The sequence below is a fragment of the Tamandua tetradactyla genome, chromosome 16 (genome assembly GCF_023851605.1).
Source record: "Tamandua tetradactyla isolate mTamTet1 chromosome 16, mTamTet1.pri, whole genome shotgun sequence".
NCBI lineage: Eukaryota > Metazoa > Chordata > Mammalia > Pilosa > Myrmecophagidae > Tamandua > Tamandua tetradactyla.
The window spans coordinates 14,244,230-14,260,812 of record NC_135342.1 but is presented as its reverse complement, the minus strand read 5'-3'; the positions used below and the strand labels follow the sequence as shown (position 1 = coordinate 14,260,812).

General features: G+C 41.1%; 1 protein-coding gene and 1 non-coding gene across 2 annotated transcripts in view; one reads left to right on the top strand and one right to left on the bottom strand.

The window, feature by feature from the left end:
• The window catches only part of ARHGAP35 (Rho GTPase activating protein 35), a 158,463-nt gene that overhangs the window by 132,263 nt on the left and 9,617 nt on the right, over nucleotides 1-16,583 (top strand). The window contains exons 5-6 of the mRNA XM_077131348.1: nucleotides 14,121-14,198; nucleotides 15,666-15,797. Of these exons, the coding sequence (XP_076987463.1) occupies nucleotides 14,121-14,198; nucleotides 15,666-15,797 (210 nt within the window). The remainder of the gene's footprint in view (nucleotides 1-14,120; nucleotides 14,199-15,665; nucleotides 15,798-16,583) is intronic.
• Nucleotides 7,778-7,883, bottom strand: LOC143660419 (U6 spliceosomal RNA). The gene has a single exon (XR_013164025.1). It is a non-coding gene; the product is annotated as a U6 spliceosomal RNA (small nuclear RNA).

Here is a 16,583-nt window from a genome sequence, read left to right as displayed (position 1 = left end):
AACCATCCTTACATACCTGGGATGAATCCTACTTGGTCATGATGTATAATTCTTTTAATGTGTTGTTGGATTCGATTTGCTAGAATTTTGTTGAGGATTTTTGCATCTATATTCATTAGAGAGATTGGTCTGTAGTTTTCTTTTTTTGTAATATCTTTGCCTGGTTTTGGTATGAGGGTGATGTTGGCTTCATAGAATGAATTAGGTAGCTTTCCGTCCACTTCGATTTTGTTGAAGAGTTTGAGGAGAGTTGGTACTAATTCTTTCTGGAATGTTTGGTAGAATTCAAATGTGAAGCCGTCTGGTCCTGTACTTTTCATTTTGGGAAGCTTTTGAATGACTGATTCAATTTCTTTACTTGTGATTGGTTTGTTGAGGTCATCTATTTCTTCTTGAGTCAAAGTTGGTTGTTCATGCCTTTCTAGGAACCCGTCCATTTCATCTAAATTGTTGTATTTATTAGCGTAAAGTTGTTCATAGTATCCTGTTATTACCTCCTTTATTTCTGTGAGGTCAGTGGTTATGTCTCCTCTTCCATTTCTGATCTTATTTATTTGCGTCCTCTCTCTTCTTCTTTTTGTCAATCTTGCCCATCAATCTTATTGATTTTCTCATAGAACCAACTTCTGGTCTTACTGATTTTCTCTGTTGTTTTCATGTTCGCAATTTCATTTATTTCTGCTCTAATCTTTGTTATTTCTTTCCTTTTGCTTGCTTTGGGGTTAGTTTGCTGTTCTTTCTCCAGTTCTTCCAAGTGGACAGTTAATTCCTGAATTTTTGCCTTTTCTTCTTTTCTGATATAGGCATTTAGGGCAATAAATTTCCCTCTTAGCACTGCCTTTGCTGCGTCCCATAGGTTTTTATATGTTGTGTTTTCGTTTTCATTCGCCTCGAGATATTTACTAATTTCTCTTGCAATTTCTTCCTTGACCCACTCGTTGTTTAAGAGTGTGTTGTCGAGCCTCCACATATTTGTGAATTTTCTGGCACTCTGCCTATTATTGATTTCCAACTTCATTCCTTTATGATCCGAGAAAGTGTTGTGTATGATTTCAATCTTTTTAAATTTGTTGAGACTTGCTTTGTGACCCAGCATATGGTCTGTTTTTGAGAATGATCCATGAGCACTTGAGAAAAAGGTGTGTCCTGCTGTTGTGGGATGTAATGTCCTATAAATGTCTGTTAAGTCTAGCTCATTTATTGTAATATTCAAATTCTCTATTTCTTTATTGATCCTCTGTCTAGATCTTCTGTCCATTGATGAGAGTGGTGAATTGAAGTCTCCAACTATTATGGTAGATGTGTCTATTTCCCTTTTCAGTGATTGCAGTGTATTCCTCACGTATTTTGGGGCATTCTGGTTCGGTGCATAAATATTTATGATTGTTATGTCTTCTTGTTTAATTGTTCCTTTTATTAGTAGATAGTGTCCTTCTTTGTCTCTTTTAACTGTTTTACATTTGAAGTCTAATTTGTTGGATATTAGTATAGCCACTCCTGCTCTTTTCTGGTTGTTATTTGCATGAAATATCTTTTCCCAACCTTTCACTTTCAACCTATGTTTATCTTTGGGTCTAAGATGTGTTTCCTGTAGACAGCATATAGAAGGACCCTGTTTTTTAATCCATTCTGCCAGGCTATGCGTTTTGATTGGGGAATTCTGTCCATTAACATCTAGTGTTGTTACTGTTTGGGTAGTACTTTCCTCTACCATTTTGCCTTTTGTATTTTATATATCATATCTAATTTTCCTTCTTTCTACACTCTTCTTCACACTTCTCTCTTCCATCTTTTCGTATCTGTCTCTAGTGCTCCCTTTAGTATTTCTTGCAGAGCTGGTCTCTTGGTCACAAATTCTCTCAGTGACTTTTTGTCTGAAAATGTTTTAATTTCTCCCTCATTTTTGAAGGACAATTTTGCTGGATATAGAAGTCTTGGTTGGCAGTTTTTCTCTTTTAGTAATTTAAATATGTCATCCCACTGTCTACTAGCTTCCATGGTTTCTGCTGAGAAATCTACACATAGTCTTATTGGGTTTCCCTTGTATGTGATGGATTGTTTTTCTCTTGCTGCTTTCAAGATCCTCTCTTTCTCTTTGACCTCTGACATTCTAACTAGTAAGTGTCTTGGAGAACGCCTATTTGGGTCTATTCTCTTTGGGGTGCGCTGCACTTCTTGGATCTGTAATTTTAGGTCTTTCATAAGAGTTGGGAAATTTTCAGTGATAATTTCTTCCATTAGTTTTTCTCCTCCTTTTCCTGTTTCTTCTCCTTCTGGGACACCCACAACACGTATATTTGTGCGCTTCATATTGTCATTCAGTTCCCTGATCCCCTGCTCAAATTTTTCCATTCTTTTCCCTATAGTTTCTGTTTCTTTTGGAATTCAGATGTTCCATCCTCCAGTTCACTAATTCTATCCTCTGTCTCTTTAAATCTACCATTGTAGGTATCAATTGTTTTTTCCATCTTTTCTACTTTGTCCTTCAATCCCATAAGTTCTGTGATTTGTTTTTTTCAGACTTTCTATTTCTTCTTTTTGTTCAGCCCATGTCTTCTTCATGTCTTCCCTCAATTTATTGATTTGGTTTTTGAAGAGGTTTTCCATTTCTGTTCGTATATTCAGAATTAGTTGTCTCAGCTCCTGTATCTCAGTTGAACTATTGGTTTGTTCCTTTGACTGGGCCATATCTTCAATTTTCCTGGCGTGATCCGTTAATTTTTGCTAGCGTCTGGGCATTTAATCAGATTTCCCTGGGCGTGGGACCCAGCAGGTTGAAAGAGTTTCTTGTGAAATCTCTGGGCTCTGTTTTTCTTATCCTGCCCAGTATGTGGCGCTCGTCTGTCTGCGGGTCCCACCAGTAAAAGATGCTGTGGCTCCTTTAACTTTGGAAGACTCTCGCTGTGGGGGAGGGTCGCCAGCCGAAGCGGCTTGGGGGAGTGCCGATCCAAATTTCCCAGCCGGGCCGGGAAGGTGGGAGGGAGGGGCGCCGGCCGCCACGGCTTGGGGGAGTGCCGATTCAAATCTCCCAGCCGGCCCAGAAATCTGCACTTGGAGGGGGGCGGGCGCCAGCTGCCACTGCTTGGGGGAGTGCAGATCTAAATCTCCCAGCCGGCCCGGGAGGCCGCGCGTGGGGGGGGGGGGCGCCGGCCGCCGCAGCTTGAGGGGACCGCCTGTCCAAATCTCCCAGCCGGCCTGGGAAGGAGGGAGGGAGGGGCTCCGGCCGCCAGCCGCCACGACCCGGGGAAGTGCACGCCCCTCGGGGATCTCAACGCAGCGAATTCTCCCAGCCGGTTCAACCGTTCCAGAATGGGGTACACTGTCTTTTTGGTCTCTGTCGTGGCTCCGGCAGCTGTTCTGTACCGTTTCTGTTGCTTTAGTAGCTGTTCTGGAGGAGGAACTAAGACCCGCACGTCTTACTAAGCCGCCATCTTCTCCAGAAGTCACCCCCCGTTATTTATTTTTAATCCATATGTTTTACTCATCTGTCGATAAGGTAGATAAAGCAGCATCAGACACAAGGTTTTCACGATTACACAGTCACATTGCAAAAGCTATGTCATTATACAATCATCTTCAAGAAACGTGGCTACTGGAACACAGCTCTGCATTTTCAGGCAGTTCCCTCCAGCCTCTCTGTTATGCCTTAACTAACAAGGTGATATCTATTTAATGCGTAAGAATAACCTCCAGGATAATCTCTGACTCTTTGGAATCTCTCAGCCATTGGCACTTTATTTTATCTTATTACCTCTTTCCCCTTTTGGTCGAGAAAATTTTCTCAGTCCCTTGATGCTGAGTCCCAGCTCATTCTAGGATTTCTGTCCCACGTTGTCAGGAAGGTCCATACCCCTGGGAATCATGTCCCGTGTAGAGAGGGGGAGGGTGGTGAGTTTGTTTGTTGTGTTGGCTGAGAAAGAGAGGCCACATCTGAACAATAGAAGAGATTCTCTGGGGGTGACTCTTAGGCCTAATTTTAAGTAGGCTTAGACTATCCTTTGTGGGATTAAGTTTCATATGAACAGCCCCCTAGATTGAGGGCTCAGCCTATAGTGTTGGTTGTCCCCACTGCTTGTGAGAATATCGAGAATTCTCCACTTGGGAAAATTGAGTTTTCCCCTTTCTTGCCATTCCCTCAAAGGGGCTTTGCAAATACTTTTTTTATTCACTGTTCAAATCACTCTGGGATTTATCGGGACTTCACCCTGGACAAACCTACAAAATCTCATGTTCTACTCAAGGTTCCATGTACTTAATGATATTCATTTAAGCTCTCCACATAAGTTACATTAGGAAATACACTAGTCAAAATGTAAATTTTGTACCAAATAAGCATTTTTTGGTTTAGTCTCACACGTAAGTTACAGTTTTAAAATATTAATTATCATCTATTTTCAGCACCCTGCAGTATTGACATTCCTTTGTTCTTCCTCATGCAAAAACATTTTTTAATTTGTGCATTTAGTCACTATCATCATACACTCTAGGCATTCCTAGATTAAATCATCTCAGTCTTTATCATATATCTTTGTAGGAAGATTTTTGATGACTAATTGAATCCCTTGTGATTAGTTTGTTGATCTTTTAATTCTTCTTGAGTCAGTGTAGCTTGTTTGTGTGTTTCCAGGAATTTGTCCGTTTCATCTAACTTGTCTAGTGTGTTGGCATATAGTTGTTTATAATATCTTATGATTTTTAAAAAAATTTCTTCAGGGTCTGTGGTAACGACCCCCCTCTCATTTCTGATTTTGTTTATTTGCATCCTCTCTCTTTTTTTCTTTGTCAGCCTTGCTAGTGGCCCATCTTTTTTATAGTTTTTCTCAAAGAACCAGCTTTTGGTTTTATTGACTCTTTCAGTTGTTCTTTTGTCTCCCATTCATTTAATTCTGCTTTAATCTTTGTTATTTCTCTTCTTCTGTTTGGTTTGAGGTTAGTTTGCTGTTCTTTCTCAAGTTCCAGGTGAGCTGTTAAGTCTTCAAGTTTTGCTCTCTGTTCTTTTTTTAATATAGGCATTTAAGGCGTTAAATTTCCCTCTCAGCACATTCCGTAAGTTCTGATGTGTTGTATTCTCATTTTTATTCGTCTCCAGATAGCTACCAATTTCTCTAGCAATTTCTTTGATCCATTGGTTGTTTAAGAGAGTGTTATTTAATTTCCATATATTTGTGAAACTTCTCCTTTTTTAGTGGTTATTTGATTTCTAGTTTCATTCCATTGTGATCAGAGAAAGTGCTTTGAATAATTTCGGTGTTTTTAAATTTTTAAAGACCTATTTTGTGCCCCAGCATATGATCTATCCTGGAGAATGTTCTATGAGCACTAGAGAAGAATGTATCCTGGTGTTTTGGGGTATAATGACTTATATATATCTGTTAGGTCTAATTCACTTATCAAATTGTTTCACTTCTCTTATTTCCTTGCTGATCCTCTGACTGTTCTATAGAGGAGAATGATGTATTGAAGTCTCCTACCATTATTGTTGAAACATCTCTCGCTCCTCCATTCAGTTTTGCCAATGTCTGTCTCATGTGCTTTGAAGTTCCTTGATTGGGAGCATAAATATTTATGATTGTTGTTTCTTCTTGGTGAATTGTCCCTTTTATTAATATATAGTATCCTTCTTTAACTCTTATGATGTCTTTACGTTTAGAGTCTGTTTTGTCTGGTACTAGTATAGCTACTACTGCTTTCTTTTGCTTACATTTTGCTTTGAACATCTTTTTCCATCCTTTCACTTTGTCTATTTGTATCCTTGTGTCTAAGATAAGTCTCTTGTAAGCAGAATATAGCTGGATTCTATTTCATAATCCACTCTGCTAATCTTTAACTTTTTAAATTGTAAAATATAGCATACATAGAAAGCAAAGAAAATAAAAGCAGTAGTTTTCAAAGCACTCTTCAACATGTTGTTATAGGACAGATCCCAGAGTTTTTTCTTTCTAGCTGCCCCAGAATGTAGGAGGCTATAAGGAATAAATATTTTTTTATCATCACAATCAACTTTTTTTTTCCTTTTTGTGAGAAATAACATATAGATAAAACAATAAATTTCAAAGCACAGTTCTGCAATTTTAGGTTTTTACTTCTAGCTGCTCTAAGATACTGGAGACTAAAAGAAATATTAATTTAATGATTCAACAATCATATTCATTTGTTGCAACCTAACTTCTCTGTATAACTCCACCATCACCTTTGATCTTTCTGTCCCTCTCTATAGGGGTATTTGAGCTATGGCCATTCTAACTGTTTCATGTTGGAAGGGGCTGTCAGTAATAAGAGATAGGGAGATGGAACTAGCTGATGTCATGGAGAGGCTGAGCCCTCTAGGTTTCAGGATTTAACTGGTCCAGGGACCCATCTGCAGGTTGTATGTTTCTGAAAATTTACTCTAGTGCATGGAAACTTTGTAGAATCTTATATATTGCCCTATGTGTTCTTTAGGATTGGCTGAAATGGTTTTGGTTGGGGTTTGGCAAGTTATCATAGGTAGCAAGGTCTAACTGAAGTGACCTCCAGAATTGCCTCTTAACTATTTGAACTCTCTCAGCCACTGATACTTATTTAGTTATACTTCTTTTCCCCCTTTTAGTCAGGATGAAATTGTTGATCCCATGGTGTCAAGGCCAGACTCATCCTTGGGGGTCATCTCCCATGCAACCAGGTATTCTTTCACTCCTGGATGTCATGTCCCATATAAAGGGGGAGGGCAATGATTTTGCTTACAAGGTTGGGCTTAAAGAGAGTGAGGCCACATCTGAGCAACAAAAGAGGTCCTCCAGAAGTAACTCTTGGACATACCTGATCAGTATCTTTTAATTGGTAAGTTTAGTCCATTAACATTCAAAGTTATTACTGTAGAGGCATTTCTTGAATCCACCATCTTATCCTTTGGATTTTATTTGTTATATCTATATATTCTTTTCTCTCTTTCTCTTTTTATCCTTTAAGTTACCCTTACTGGTACTCTTTAATTCTGTGCACTCCTCCAGACCTTCCTCTCCTGTCTTTTTTTTTTTTTATTTTATTTCACCTAGCAGAACTCCCTTTAGTATTTCTTGTAGGCCGGTCTCTTGTTGACAGATTCTTTCAGCATTTGTTTATCTGTGAAAATCATAATCTCTCTCTCAATTTTGAAGGAATATTTTCCTAGGTACAGAAGTCTTGGCTGGAATTCTTTCTCTTTCAGAAATACATCATACAACTGCCTTCTCGCCTCCATAGTGCCGGTCTAGTAGTCCAAACTCAGTCTTGTGTGGTTTTCCTTGTATGTAGTAGATCATTTTTTTTCTTGCGGCTTTCAGGATTTTCTTCTTCTCTTCAACATTTGACAGACTAATTAATATGTCTTGGGGAAGGCCTTCTATTTGGAGTTTTTGGGCTTCTTTGATTTGCATATTTATAAGGATTGGGTGGTTTCCCCCCATTATAGCCTCAACTGATCTTCCTAGCCCTTTACTCTTCTCTTCTCCTTCTTGGACACTGATAATTCTTACATTTGTGTGCTTTGTTTTGTCCATCATTTCTCTGAGATCCAATTCAAATTTTTCTTTTTTGCCATTTGTTCTTTTGTATGTTCTAAATCAGTTGCCCTGTCCTCTAGTTAACTTATTCTTTCTTCTGCGTCTTCAAATCTGCTGTTATGTATCTCTGGCATATTTTTTATTTGGTCTACAGCATCTGTTATCTGTGTGACATCTGCAGTTTTTGTATTTATTCTTTCAAATTCCTCTTTATGCCCTTCTAATGTCTTCTTGATCTCCTTTATGTCATTAGTTATAAAAATATGAAACACTTCATGAATTTGCATGTCATCCTTGTGCAGGGCCATGCTAATGTTCTCTGTATCATTCCAGTTTTAGTGTATGTGCCACTGAAGCAAGCACTGGTACTGGCTTTTTTATATGCATATTCGCACTTAATAGTCACATCTCAGCAAAGTCATTAATGTTGTTACCCCATTTTGATGAGGAACCCAAGCGTCTGGGAAGTGAAGTGATTTGTCCTCAGTTGCCTAGCTAGCTATAAGACAGAGCCAAGGGCAGGCCACGGTGGTTCAGCAGGCAAGAATGCTTGCCTGCCATACCAGAGGACCCGGGTTCGATTCCCGGTGCCTGCCCATGTTAAAAAATAAATGAATAAATAAATAAAATAAAATGAAACTGGATGGATGTCTTTGAAGAGACTGGCACCTCTGGGTTTCAGGACTTATAAATAAAGACAGCCAAAATCATAACTGAGGCTACTTTGACATCAAGACCCATGCAGGTTTTTAAATATTTTTTGCAGACTGGCTTGTTGAGGCCTGTTAAGTGAGAAAAGAAAATGATTGCAGGTGTTGTACTGTGGCTTTGTACATATATATATATATATATATATGTATATCTCATTTATTCCTCACAGCAGTCAGGCTCACGGTTTGCCATCCCCAACCAACATCATTCCTATTAATTCTAAAAAGCACCCAGGGCTCTATCTGAGATCCTACAAAAATTGCACACACTAAGTTTACTTTACTTTTCAGAAATCTAAAACCTTCAGATGGTTCCTAGGCCAGATAAGTCCTGAAATCAGAGGTGCCAGTCTCTTCAAAGACATCCATCCAGTTTCATCCCCATATCCCATATTGTCCACACCCCTTTTCAGCAATGAAGAAAGTTAGAAAGGGAATAACCGTTAAGATTGGGGAGAAGGCACAAAGGAGAAAGAGGAGTTATGACAGAGAAGTTAGGCTTTAACAAATGAGTATAACTGCTGAATCATTATATTGATATTTCCTTTTTGTCTCCAGTGTCTTGGAGCAGCTAGAAGGAAAAACCTGAAATTGTGAAACTGTAACCCATACCAGACTTTGAAATCTGTTCTATAACTACTTATTAAAATTTGCTTTGAAATTTATTGCTTTTTTGTATGATATTTTTCACAATTAAAAAAAAATGTTTTTTAAAAAAAATGCTCACTGGCCTGGTATCATTGGAGTGAGAAAGGCTTCTGGACCAAATAGAGTTGAGAGATCATTCTGGAGGTTATTTTTGTGCAGTATATAGATAGCCCTTTTCAATTTTTGGTGTATTGGAGTAAATAGAGGAAAATACCTAAAATCGTCAGACTATCATCCAATAACCTGATACTTGAAGATGAGTGAATAAGTATAGAACTTTTAAGGTGTGACCAAGTGATTGTGAAAATTTTGTGACTGACGCTCCCTTTATTCAGTATATGGACAGATGAGTAAGAATAGATAGATGGATGAATGAATGGATGGATGGATGGATGGATGGATGGATGGATGGATGGATGGATGGATGGATGCATGGATGATGGGGGACGTGAGATGTTTTGGGTATTCTTTTCTACTGTAATTTTTACTTTTCTTGGAGTAATGAAAATGTTAAAAAATTGATTGTGATAATGAATGCATAGCTGTATGATGATACTGTGTACCACTAATGGTACACTTTGGATGATTTTATGGTATGTGAATATATAATATATGTCAATAAAATTGCATTAAAGGAAAAAAAAAGGCATCCACTTACCAACCTGTCAACACTTAGATCTTTAGGATCCTGACTATTGCCTGAACGCCGTGCTGAGTACTTCTCCTCAGGCTTGTTAAAAATGCACTAGCAGCATATGAGGTAGGAACTTATTATCTCTGCTTTCCAGAGAAGGAAGTGGAGGCACAGAGAGGGTAAGTTGCCCAAGGTCTCAGAACCAGGAAGTAACTTGTGATTTTGACCCCAGTACTCTAATGCCCCCAGCCCTTTCGTCTTCCATTGGGGGTGGGTGGTGCTGCCATGCAGATCTCAACAGGAGAGACTCAGGCTGCAGGTGGACTATTGGCGTTGGACCACTTATTAGGGCCTCTCGCTCTTTCCAGAGAGGCCAGTCCTCTTGAAGACAATATGAGTTTTATGCTCAAGGGAGTTTTCTTCTCTTTCTGGGTGCTCAGCACCTGTCTGACCTTGAACCCTGCCTCTTGGACCCATGAAAGAGAAGGGAAATAGTCTATCAGATGCTGGCTCTACCTCCAGAAAAGAAAATTGCCTGAGTCATGTGGTAGTTAAGACCTGTCTGGTGTGGAGTTTTGGAGAGTACCAGCGGCACCAATGAAAGTTTTTTTTTTAAGGATCTCAAGTGCAGAGTTTTTATGTATAAATATAGAAAAGGGGGGGTGGGAAGCAAAGTTTGTCTTGGAAGAAGGATCAATTTGCTGCTAGAAAGAAAATTTATGAGAGCAAGGTTTGACACAGGACAACGGTGGGAGTCTTCTGGGGAACACAGATTCTGACAAGTGGTGGCTTGGGATCCAGGAATCATATTTTGTATGTTTCAGAGAATCAGTCAGGCACCTGTCACACACCAGGGCAGAGGCAACTCCCCGCCTCAGTTTCCAGGCTCCCATGGGTCCCAAGTCCATTCTCCCAAGGCATTCCTGCAAAGTGTAAAATATGCCAGTTCAGCAGGCCAACTAACTTTCTTCTGTCACCAACCGAGGCAGAAAGCTCCATGAAGGAGCATACCTGCCGCGTGGGTAAACATTAGGAAGAAAAAGAATAGGTTTTTTGATAAATGTATAATTTCCTTAATTTAAAAAAATTAAATTAAAAAAATAGACTTTCTTTTTACTTCTTAAATTTCTGTGGAATTATAATATGGCCATGGTTAAACAAGTAAATAACACAAGGGCTTACCTCTGGAAAGCACTACTTTCCTGCCCCATTCCCTCCCCCAGTCCCACTCCTTGGAGGCAGCCCCACCCCCCCTTTTTAAAGCAGTTTTATTCATGCACCATGCTATCCATCCAACAGGTCTTAGTATAATCATAGAGTTGTGCTTTCATCACCACAATCAATTTTAGAACATTTTCTTTGCTGAGAAAAAACCCATACAACTTTTACTCCCCTATTATTGATACTTAGCATTGGTGTGGTACCATCGTTACAGTTGATGGAAAATGTTAAAATATTATTGTTAACTATAGTCCACAGTTTGCATTAAGTGTATTTTTTCCCATATACCACCCTATTATTAATACCATCTAATCGTGATGTACTTTGTTCTAGATTATGGAAGAGCATTCCTATTTGAACTGTTTACCATCTTCATCGTCCACAACAAATTTCATTGTTATGCAGTCCACATTTCATCTTCTAGGTTTTCCTTCTAGTAACATACATGACCCAAACCTTCCGCAGTCCACGATTCAGCACTGCTAATTACACTCACAACACTGTGCTGGTGTGCAAGCTGCTGGGGCTCTCTTCGGGTCCTGTTCTCACTTGTGCTGCCAGCCCTCTATTTCCCTAGCAGCCTTCCTGTGTTTGCGGTCTGCTCTCAGGTGTGTGTGGTTTCTTTAATCGATGTCTAATTAGTGGTTGTAACGAATTATACTGCCCAAGCAAATGATACCTTTCCTAAATTATGCCATGGTGTTGTGTAGGGCAGTACCAGAACTGCTATTTTAAGATGGGATTTCGTAAAATAAACATATGTCCAGATTACAGGAAATACTAAATTGATGATGAAGTGATGCTGTGGAGTTGGCTTTGTGCTTTCAAATGCTTCCATTTTGGGGCGCATCTATCTAGTGAGGTTTCAGCAGGTCCACACCCTGATAATTTCCAGATAACTGGCTTTCAATTGTTTCCTGCTCTCTGATGCTAGGGTAGGTGGCCATTAGGAGACGATGCGGGAGACTTCTGTCTGTGCCAAGGGTCAGGGTCTCAGAGGCTGCTGAATGGCCCGAGGCTTTCAGGATCCTCTGCGGTTCAGAGTTCCTTTCCATGCTCAGGCTTAGGCAACTGGAGTTTTTAAGCTCTTGCCGTTTATACCATAATTTTCTTTGCTTTGGGTAGGCCTGATGTTCAGAGAAAAAGAAAAACCCTTATAAAATAGTTTTTTCAACCTAGTGGGTGAAGATTTGAGTCTGCTGACACATACTCAGAACTTGTCAAAATGTCAGTGATTTCATGGAACCCCTTTAAACAGCGGAGTATATGCACATGGCCTGTGTTACCAAGGCATGAAATAAGTGGAAAGTTTAAACTGAGAACAGCTTAGAAAAGGTGTGAGAAAAGAGCAAAATCTCTGACTAGTGGGATGGTGAACAGGGTGCATCTCTGATCTCTGAAGGTTGACAGCAGTAGAGGATGTATCATCTCAAAAGCTGCCCAGAATGCTGAGGGCCAGTGGGCTCTACTCAAGTGTGGCGTTTCTTGGGAGAGAAAAACGTGGTCTGGACCCCAGCAGGGTGGGTTAATCTAATCTAACCTTGGCAGCATCTCTTCCGCGGCAGTATGGAGAAGAAAGAATGGTTAAGGCACTGGGATCAGACAGTCCCACATCCCCTCTAGTCACCTGTGTGATTTGGAGTAAGGACTTCACCTTTCTCTTCTGTATTGTAGGACCCAGATAGTAGCTCCTACTGTAAGGTCTTGAAGACTAAAATGCATCATCAGTCATTGAATAAATAATTGAATGGCTGGATGAGTGCGTGAAAGAGCCCAGCTTGGCGCACAGTGTAGCCCACCCAGGAGGTGTCAGCTTTGAGGCTAGCCTCACCTCCAAAAGTAGGGAGGCACCAGGAAAGGTCATCAGTGAGTGGGGATGACTGAAGCCTCAGGTTTGAAAAGTGCAGAGTGCAGTGATGGCAGCTCCTTTGTAGCTAGGCAGTGTTGCTGCTTGGTGCGTGGGGTGCCTCAGGCTGGTCCATTAACCCTGATTTTTCTCTGCTGAGAGTCCATGTACACTTAACAGCTTTTAAAGAAGGGAATTGACGACTTTTGGTTCAGTCTTCTTCAGAGTTCACCTGCCACCAGTCTGGAGCCCCAGAAAACACTAGACTTGGCTCTCAGCTACCTACTGATTGACTGCAGGGCCCATCCTCTCTCCATAGCCCACACTGTCTTCCTGGTTCAGTCATGGTGCCCAACACTGCTTCCTCAGTGCCTCTCAGGTATAGCCAAGTTTCTTGAAACCAGAGTCTTCAGAATGACTCAAGGTTGTTTGGGCCATTGGTTCCCATCTTGGTTTTCACATTGACGTCACCTTCCTTTTAGGCCTGTGGTGCTGGTGATGCCACCGTGGGCTTTTTCCTCCCTAAGAGCTGGTTACAGCCTCGGTAGGCTGGGCTTGGGACCCAAGTGCACCTGGTCAGTGGTTTCCTCTGGGAAGTGGGGAATGAGTCTTGTTTATTTCATTGGTTATTACTATTTGTTTTTTTTTTTTCCTTATCTCACACAGTACTCTAAAATATTTTCCAAAATGAAAAGGAAAAAATGGAGACTATCTGATCCAGGAATAGGGAATGCCATTCAAAGCATAAAAATGAAGAAAGGCACCATAAAAAAATGGTTTTGAAAACCTAAAATTTTTGAATTATGTACTTCAACAAATTCAGTATACAAAATTAGAGGGCAGGGAAAAAGGGAAAAAATATAAATGGATAGAATGTTAAAATGGTTCCTTAATATTCAAAGACCTTGTTCAAGTACAAAATGAAAAGAACCACTTTATAGGAAAATGAACAAAGAACGTAAGTGGGAAATGTACAAAGTGAGAAATGTAAATTTCTAAGGATCTATTCAATTTACTATTAAAAAAATAAAATCATAACTGAATGTCATTTCTAATGGTGAAAACGTGGAAAAACCTAATGATTAGCAGTAAGGCTATTTTTTAAATTATTATATGCTTTGAGATCTTTAAAATCATATTTTAAAAGAGTAAGAATAATGATTAGAATAAGTTCACAACATACTAAATGAAAAAGGAAGTTAAAACAGAATTATCTCTGTTTTGCAAAAAAAAAAAAGGGAAAGAGTATATCAAAATATGAACTAAGTTATTATCTTTAGCTCATGTGCTTTTATGTTATTGAATTTTTGCCCAAAAAAAAACAAGTGTTTTGTTTTTGTTTTTAATTAAGTGAAAAGAAGATGGCAGCAAAGGATAGGGGAGTGGCTTAAAGCATCTAGAGAAAAAAGAGGAAATATGCTTTGCCCCATTCCTTTCTAGTGGTATATGCCAGGTAGTCTCCCTGGCTTTCCCCTTCTCCCCCAGAATCCAGCCTTCCTTATTCTCTGCTCTCCCTAAGACAGCTGCCTGTTTCTCCTCAGGATTGAGTACCGAAGGCATCTATCGTGTCAGCGGAAATAAGTCAGAGATGGAGAGTCTGCAGAGACAGTTTGATCAAGGTAAGGCTTGCAGGCCTGGCTAAGCTTCTAAAGCAGGAGTTGGCATTATGAAATTAAGAGGTGCTGGCCCGGTGATTGAGAAAGAGGGTATGGGGCCCAGTCAGTTTTGCCTCTTTGGTCATAGTGCCACAGGAGAGAGAGGAACTGGACCTCTCTCCCATACCACCCTCTAAAAGCTGTCCCAGGTGACCCAGACCTCATTCCCTGCTGAAGGACTCGTCTTCCCTTATACTGGGCTGTACATGGGTTGTCACATGTATGGAATATTATAATGCAGTTAGGTAGAGATGATGATCATGCTTTGCTAGGGCCCTGGGAGTACCTAAATTAGGAGTACCCTAAATTATGACTACCCTCCTCAAGAAAGAAACAATGCTAAGGAAAGCTTTACGGTTACCTGGGACCTAGGACCTAGACTCCCCAAACTGAACTCACCTCTTGGTGAGGGCTCCCTTCCCTAAGCTAGGTCAGCTTTAAGAAGCCTAGTCCATTTCCTCCTCACCTTGGGCCCACACTCTGACTCTTGGTATGGACCACACCAACCAGTGCCAGGAGCAAATGGTCCAGAGCAATAAATATTTTCCAGTATCAGGGACTGGGGGAAAAGGCCTGCTGAGTTAGACTCTGAAGCCAGGTAGCCCATGAGGGCCTGTAGGGCAGAGCCAGGAACAGACACCAGCCCATGAGCACCCAACAGGGTCGTGAGCAGTTGGGCTCTCAACTGGCTGGCAGCGTAGAGCCCGCCAATAGGAAGTGAACCACGTGAGAGGGTGGAAGCACCCGCTGATCTTCACAGGCTCAGAATTCTGAAGTCAGAATGAAGGTGGAGGCATACACTTGAGTATGCAGTTATGTGTATGCAGGAATCTTGAGCACGGTTTATACCGAAAAAATGGAAACAGGCAATGTCCATCAGTAGATGATTTCTTAATAATCAGAATTACAATAAAATATGTAAAGAAAAATAAGAGGTCAGTGGTGTCAGAGGAAGAATTTGCTCTCCCACCATAAGGGGACAAGGATGGAGACAAGATTATTGGTAATTTTACTGTAAACTGCCCCCCACCCCCAGTAAAAATTGAGCCAGCCCTTAGTAAAGCCTCGTCCTCTTATCCCTGAAGGGGAGGGGAGTAAGGAAGATAGAGTCCCATATCAAAGCCAGATAAAAGGAGTTGATGGCACAGAAAATTCGATGTAGCCACCGTATTCCAAAAGGCTGTTTAAGGGGCAGTTCCATGCTTGGAAGGAAATCTTTGTCAGGGCATGTTTGTCTATCTCAGGACTTTTTAAAGCAGCATTTCAGGTTGTCGCTTCCTTTCCAGTCCATGGTAATCCTGAGTCCTGGCTCCATGCTAACCTGGGCAGCCTCCCAGGGTCCACAAGGTTCCCCTAACCAAGCCTTGAGTTGTCCTATTTTTCTACCCAGCTTAGATTAGTCTCTGGCCTGACTCTCCCAACTTCTTTCAGACCATAACCTGGACTTGGCAGAGAAAGACTTTACAGTGAACACAGTGGCTGGTGCTATGAAAAGTTTTTTCTCAGAACTGCCAGACCCGCTGGTCCCCTACAGCATGCAGATCGACCTGGTAGAGGCGCACAGTGAGTACTGGCAAGCCTGGCAAGGGTTGTGGCCCCAGCAGCATATGAGGCTGAAGCTGATTCCCTGTTGGGCTAATTAAGGGAGGGGGAGGGCACACAGGAGCGTATGGATGTGTCTTGCTGGGATTTGAAGGACATAAGGAAAAAGAACTAACAAGATGACACCAAAGGGACTTACATATTGGGGTGTGCCTTTGGAGACCCTGGGTGCCTACCTGGGTCACATGAATGCGCTTGCCGCTTGATCCCAAAAGCTACATTAGTTAAGAGCGTGGTTTTTGATGTCAGATTTGGTTCCAATCCCTGTTCCTTTGCTTGCTCAGGATACCTATGTAGCCACAACCTGTCCTGTTGTTACTATTTCTCTTTAGGAAATGAGCTTGGGTGTAAGAGCATGTCTGGAGACTAGATTGTAGAAGACCTAGGTTTCACTTTCCTTTATTCTTTCTCACTTACCTGCTTCTCCCATCTCATAAGGAGTGCAGCACCTTGAGCTAGGGCCATAGCACCCCTCAGGAAGCTAGCATTTGAGACCATGTGGGCAGCTCTCCTGGCTGTGATCACTTAGGACAGCAGCCATTCAGCAACTCTGGTTTCAGTGGCTTCCTTGGGACATCATCCCACCTGCCCCAACAGCTGTTTCTGTCCTGGGCTGCCTCTCATGAGGCTTTTGTCTACCCTGAGGATGTCCTTCCCATGGCCAGCCTTTCTCTGGACTAGATCTCCTGCCAACGAGGGGCATTGCCTCTCTGAGCTTGCCCATCAAAGCAGCACTTACTGCCTTTT